The 7,335-nt window shown below is 31.9% G+C and overlaps 1 protein-coding gene and 1 long non-coding RNA gene across 2 annotated transcripts; one reads left to right on the plus strand and one right to left on the minus strand.

Moving 5' to 3' along the window:
- Positions 1 to 664: 664 nt before the first annotated feature.
- LOC115707327 (uncharacterized) lies at positions 665 to 1,958 on the plus strand. The gene is made up of 2 exons (XM_030635257.2): positions 665 to 1,524; positions 1,606 to 1,958. Exons 1-2 carry the CDS (start codon positions 850 to 852, stop codon positions 1,696 to 1,698), a joined length of 768 nt encoding a protein of 255 aa, XP_030491117.1. The 5' UTR covers positions 665 to 849; the 3' UTR covers positions 1,699 to 1,958.
- Positions 1,959 to 2,407: 449 nt separating this feature from the next.
- LOC115705072 (uncharacterized) lies at positions 2,408 to 5,083 on the minus strand. Its single transcript, XR_009684128.1, has 2 exons — positions 4,716 to 5,083; positions 2,408 to 2,745 (listed from the first exon to the last, which is right to left on the minus strand). It is a non-coding gene; the product is annotated as an uncharacterized LOC115705072 (long non-coding RNA).
- Between the last annotated feature and the right edge of the window lie 2,252 nt (positions 5,084 to 7,335).

The raw sequence follows: 7,335 nt of genomic DNA on the forward strand, positions 1-7,335 counted from the left end.
TAACGGACCCGACATAGACTCTATTTTTAGGTTTGAGTGAATTATAGGAATGGAGAAAAGTGACGAGTCACTACAACAAATTTTATTTTTACTCACAACAAAAGTTGTGATTAATTATATATGTTGTGAATAAAAAGTCCGTGGTTAAATGTATTAGTCACAAAAATTACAATTTGTTGTGACTAAATATATTTTTAGTCACAATACTTGTTGTGGCTAAAATTAAATTACTGACAACTTGTATCTAAATACTATGTTTTAGTCACAAGTAAAATTTTGTTGTGACTTAAAATCACATTTAATCACAAAAAAAAAATATATATATATTGTGACTTAAAAATTATCACTAAAAGTAACAATTTTTTTTAAAGAACAGAGGGACTCGAGTGGACTGGAAAGTAGGAAGGTGAAGAGAATATTGTTTTACTTTTATCTTGTAATCCTAACTGATTTTATTATTTTTTAAGTATAATTAATAAGAAAATATACAGTTCAACGTACAAATATATAGATTAATGTGTTGTAAATTCATTTTTAAACCGGGTATTGAATAAGCCTCGTTATAAAATCAACCGATGGACTTTTATTTCTAATGTTTACTCAAGAAAATTTTGTATCGTCGATAATATATAATATATGTACATGAATATATATGGCCAACGGATTTATTAGTTATTAATCCACTTGGACTTTTCAAATGTCGTTTATTTATGGGAAATAAAACCAATTTTAATTAACAAACATTATTATAGCTCCTTCGATTTCTCTATAGTATAAATATACATAAACAAGCCTTAAGAAAGTACTACTACTAATATCGAGTTAATTGAACAATAATATATTACAACAATGGAGACCACTACAAAACCACCAATGTCTAAAGTTACACTAAAACTTCTAATCGATTCCAAAGGGCAAAGGGTTCTTTTCGCTGAAGCAGGAAAAGACTTTGCCGATTTTCTTTTCACGCTTCTTTCTCTGCCAGTAGGCACTGTGATAAGACTCCTCTCCACCAATGGCATGGTGGGATCCATTGGTAATCTTTACGAGAGCTTCGAAAACCTAAGCAGCACCTATATTCAACCCAACGTTAACAAAGACATTATTCTAAAACCAAGCAACTCAGCTCTCGGCGGTGCCGAAACACTACTTCTTTTCTTGACCAACGACGATGCTGCCTCCTCATTGGCTGCCAAAAAGGTCTACGTGTGTCCGTTTCAGCATAACTGTAACCGACGCCACGTGTCGGACAAGCCTGGAGCCATGTGTCCTACTTGTAATCGTGCCATCTCCCATGAGCTGCCGTACGTGGCTGCCGTGGCAGGTGGTGGCGGCGAAGGGGGTCCGGGGTCATTAGGTGGTGATGAAGGAGGGTTTGTTAAGGGTGTTGTTACGTATATGATTATGGATGATCTTCAAGTGAAGCCAATGTCTACTATTTCTAGTATTGCTATGCTTAATCAGTTTCATGTTAAGGAAGTTGGCTCTCTTGTGGAGAAGACTGTTTCGGTGGGCTTGAAAGAGGTATCAATATATATATATATACATATTTATATATATTATTTTGTTTCACTTAATCAGTTTCATGACCATGCATCACTGCAGGGGTTGAATTTACTGAAAGCATCACTGCAGACCAAAACTGTTCTCACCAGTGTTTTCTTGGGAACAAGCCGAAGGACAACAAGTTCATCTTAGAGGATCTGCTTTAGATCTTTGTGTTACGCTAATATAGATATATTTATAGCTTTATATATGTATGCTATTTTTAAAATTGTGTGTTTTATTTTGGGGTGTTTATTGTGGTTCAATTTGGTCATCTGAACTTACTTTTGCTGTAAGGGTTTTTTTAGTTTGATCTTATATAGCTTAAGCTTGTTGCCTTGGTAGGTGTGTGTGTGTGCCTCCTTGTTTTTATCAGATACTATGTTTAAGAAAAATTTGTATTTTCTCTTTTAAATTGCAGCGTGTCAACTCAATATGATCATTATCTTAACTTTGAATTGTTTTTTTGGATGTTATTTTTAATTAATAATTTCATACTAATTAAAATGGTTTATTATGAAAAGTGGGAAGGATGAGAGCTTTTCTTCATATACTATTAATACATACTAGCTAAGACGCTTCAATCAAAATGTTACACTTAGGGGCCGTTACTATTATTTTTAAAACGTGATTAAAAAATTAAATTAAATATATTCAACTTATATTTTTTTTTTAAAAAAAAAAAAATTGATATGTATTAAAAAAAAATTAATATTTATTTAAAAAATTTGATATATATAAATTTATATTTATTGAATTTACTATAAAATATTACTTCTTTAAAAAAACCTGACATATATTTTTTTACAAAAACCTATATAATCACATGAAAAATTTTAATTTTAAAAAAACTATATAATAATAATTTTCCTAAAAAAACACCTGACATTATAATTTTTTAATTAATAAGATTAAATATTGTCCATACATAAAATATCACTACAAAAAGTATAAGTATTCATGTCCAATACCCATATTTATGCTCAAAACAATTGTTTACAAAATTATGAGCATAACACATTATACCAGATCTAAAAGATTATAATTTGTATACTACTGAATGTCAAAGGCAATATATATTGTCCTACAAATTATTTTAAAGTGAATAAACATGATCTTTCTAACTCTTTCCCGAGCTGTGTACTAAAGAGAGTCATCAATCAGGAGTCTCGCCATTCATCCTTCTCATCATCTGGGACACTAAAAAAGTAAGAAACCAGAGTGAGATGCATTGTAGACAATGCCAAATGCATATTAAAGGCATGGAGTTAATTAATAAAGAGAAACAATATATATAACTGTACTATAATATATATATCTTCTCTGAATTAATAATAATAATAATAAATATTTATTAGTTAGTTTATGTAAATAATTAAAATCATAATATGTGTGTAGGTTGTTGGAGAATTTAGAAGATTCAGCAACTACATATGGAGTTATGTGAATCATAAACCAATGATAAACAGATACAAGTACCCAAGAAATGTTCCTCTAAGGTCACCAAAAGCAGAGGCCATAAGCAAGGACTTTGAAGTATAAAGCCTAAAAGGAACAGAGCCTAAAACAAACAGTGTTCTTTTTTTGTTTTTTTAACTTTTCCATGAAATCTATTTGAATATGTTAACCCACTCAAACTCCATATGACTTGCTCATATTGCAATTCAAAACAGAACTTACAAAGAGTCCCTTCTTAGAAGAAAGCTATCCTATTTATAAACAAACATTATTTGCATTTTTCTTCATTTACTTCCCTCCACCAAGCATGTGAAACCTTATCATATCCCTGACATTCTAACTCACATGCCACTAAATAGGACACCAAAACATTCATATCTAACTAACTTTGAAGAATATAAAGTTTGAGGGCATAAGCAAAGTTATTTAAGCTAAATATGTTAGTGAGGTAGAGCACATGTTCATAAAATGGGCACAGAAAAAAGACATACCAAGAAAAATTACACAAGATTTCCAAAAACATAGAATACGTGCTCAATCATCGAAGGCAACAATTTTCATTGAAGAGAACAAGAAGCTGAGAAAGACAACCACCCTTCTTCACAAAGAGAAACTTGCTTTGTTCTCTGAATTGCAGAAGTTTCCTAATAATAATAATAATAATAATAATAATAATAATAATAATAACAATCTTGATCACTAGTTCCACTACGATATTCCACCAGTAATCAATTATTTCTTCCTCTTCTTTCTTCTCTTCAACCATTAATCAAATATTGATATAAAGGAAGAAATAAAGTCATTCATTTCTGTTGATATGGATGTATGCATGCAATAGGTTTATCTACTTATATAAATATATATTTATATAATTACTTGGTTGCATATTTTTCTTGTTATATATAGTTCTTGTTAAGCTTTAATTATGAAATGAAACCTCTGTTTTCACCTGCGGTGGAGAGTTTCTTGTTTGGACTTTCCCAACAATGTTATTGATGATATAAAAACATAACATGTGTATGAAACATATAGTGCTCATGTATATGCATGTGCCTCTTTAATGTAAAAGAAATTGTCAGTGACTTTCCATAACTTGTATTTAGCTTTTCTTATTGATTGTTATATGAAGTGACGATGACTCTATTATATATATAAATACATATATATATGTATATCAATCAAAGTAGCACAAACATGACCAAGGAAAGAACACAGATGGAGCTTTTCATTATAATTAAGCCAATGGGGGATAATATTTTAATGGTACTCGTATGCTTATCCAAACAAAGAAGCTTCAGATGAATGCTCTTGCTTCAGAAAAAAAAAATACACTGCTAAATGAATTTGGAAGGCTCCGAAAGTACAGCTATACATATAACTATCCACTATGAAGAAAAAAAAACCTATGACTTGGTTTATGGTATTGACTTAAAAATGAATAATTAACCAAATTTGAGTAATGAACTACTTCGATTTGAGCAAAATAACAGTACCCAAAAATTAAAAAAAAAAAAAATTAGAAAAACGCTACTCAATCTGACTTCTTACAAGATCCAGAATAACTAGATTGGCCAAAACAGATTGCGATTCAATAACAAATAACAAATCACAATCATCCCATATCAAAATTGACTTCATTTTCGTACAGAAGATTTCACTTTTCACTTACAAGAATCTAAAAACCTCAGTTACTACATTTCTAAAAGCAATACCTGGAGAATAAAAGGAGGAAGCTCCGGGTCGATGAAATTATTGGAGAAAAAGATAAAGCAGATGGACTTTATTAGATCAAAAGCGAAAGAAGACAATGATGATTATGATATTTTGGAGAGTGAGTCAAGGCTAACTTGTCGAAGAGAAGAGAAGACGATGGAGTGGAGACTCAACCTCAAGCTAATCTTTCTATATTAGTAGTTAAACAAACAATATGATATTCAAACAGAACAGAACACAACATTCATCACTTCAAATCAAGTTTAACTACATAAATAATACCCATAAATGTGTATATTTATAGAGAGAGAGAGAGAGAGAGAGAGAGAGAGAGAGAGAGAGAGAGAGAGAGAGAGAGAGAGAGAGAGAGAGAGAGAGAGAGAGAGAGAGAGAGAGAGAGAGAGAGAGAGAGAGAGAGAGAGAGAGAGAGAGAGAGTTACCTCTGGCAACGCTACCCCGGCACTTGCAGCGGCGTGAGTATGTGTTGGGTTTTATGCCCTAAATAAAACTCATTTCAATATAATCAGATTTACTTATTAATAAAGATCAGAAATAACATTTTATGTTGTATGGTTCACATGATTTATTTCATGATTATATATATAATGTATGAATTCTATTTAAGTCCAGAACATATGAATTTGTTAATGATTATAGTGTTGTCAGCACAGTGGAATATAATCTTAATTATATGTTCGAAAGTTTATTATTTGTCAGTTCACTGGATTTAGACTGACATGATAATCAGCGATAGGTATTCTTACACCTTGGATAAGTATTATGTCCTTTCCAGGGCATTGGCAAAGTTTACCAGTATCGAATGTATTGAGTATATATCAGAAGGGACCGATATTGAACTTTGATTAGATATATTAAAATTTACCGTAATATCTATTCAATTCAATATCACCCGTTGATCCTAGATCAAATGATCTTAATCCTGATATGGTTAGGTTCGATCTCAAGAGTATTATACATGTTCTTTGATTTGTTAGTTAAGCCTACTTTTGAGTCATTATATTCCGCTGCACCCAATGTAAGGTTTTCTTAAACCCTTATGTGTTTATTTCATTGTTTTAGAATTCATATTAGGATGTTAATGAAACATACATGGTAGTAAATCTAGATCCTGGTAAAATATTTTCAACAGTCTGATCGATCGAAGAAGACGAAGAAGACGGTCACAATGGTTAATCTTCAGTTTGCTAGGGTTAGGGTTTGTTGGGCTTGGGCCATGGCTAGAGTAGAAGAGAGATATCTGCTAAAGTAGTGGAATGGGATTATAATTCCACCAAATAAAAAATGGAATAGCAATTCTATTAGTTTGGGGGAATAGCATTACTATGGAATTCTTTTCCAAAATTGTTATTTTCCAACCAAACAAAATAATCAGGCCCATTAGTATTCTATTCAATTCCTTTCTGACCCATTACCATCAACCAAACGGACCCTTAGAGGAGCTTTAGGGTCAGAACATAAATCAGGAACATGGGACCTATTCTTCCAAAATCCAAGGAGATCAAAAAACAAAGGGAGTAACACAGAATAAGTCTTCATTGCATTCCTAGCGGAAGAATTCATTTTGGCAGTCCTCAAGGAATTATAAAGAAACAAAATCCCCTCATTCAAGTCAAGACAATCAAAAACCCAATGATTTTCCTTCCTAAGATTGATGATGAATAAGACATGATCGACTTCATACCAAGGCTTAGAATACGGAATTTGCAAACCTCGGATGTAATGCGCTATTGGGTGGCAGCATGTATGAGCGACATCTTAGTTTTCATTGCCTTGGCTTTGTTGAACTTGTGGTACAACGCTTGAATGGAATCATCGAAAAGACAAGCAGTTGTTGCAAAATTCACTATAACAACAGTAGAATATTTACCTTTTTTCCTAAGGTAATAGAATATAGTGTTCATAAGCTGAAACAAAACAATACAAAAACACAAAAACACAAAAACAAAAAGTTAAAAAAACTATTTAAAAAACTTGAATACAGTAACTAAACTTAAAAACAATGATAAAACAACTGAAAACCAACTATCATAAATTTGAAGAGAAAATAGAAACTTTACCGAGTCATTGATAAACATGTCACAGGTAGCCAAATGATAAAACCAGGTTTTATCCTCAACATAATCAACACCTAATCTAAACCCTGAGGAAAATTTCTTCGCACCATCAACATAACAATTGAAATACCTAAAACAACAAAAAAAACAATATTAAAATCAAATGTATGTAAAAAATAAAAATAAAATTAAAACAAAAAACAGAATACAAAAACAGAAAGAATAAAATAGTCACCTAGGATGTTTTAGCAAGCCTTCACCAACCCAAGCATCAAACTTTGCCTCAATTTCAGGAGAGATGGGATCAGCAAATGAATCGTTAAGAGCGTAAAGGCCCTTCACATAAGTAACCATCTTAAAATCCCTCTCATCTCCTTCTGATTGAGAACCTGATGACATACCTCCATTGGAGTGCTCCTCACATCAGCCGACCCAAAATCAACAAAAGGCGATTTCAATGTCGGTGCACGCTTTCTCTTATCCAAAAGAGGAGTATCAGAAATAGTGTCCTCAGCTTCTTCATCAGTATGAATGGCAGCTGTCT

The sequence above is a fragment of the Cannabis sativa genome, chromosome 1, assembly GCF_029168945.1.
Source record: "Cannabis sativa cultivar Pink pepper isolate KNU-18-1 chromosome 1, ASM2916894v1, whole genome shotgun sequence".
NCBI lineage: Eukaryota > Viridiplantae > Streptophyta > Magnoliopsida > Rosales > Cannabaceae > Cannabis > Cannabis sativa.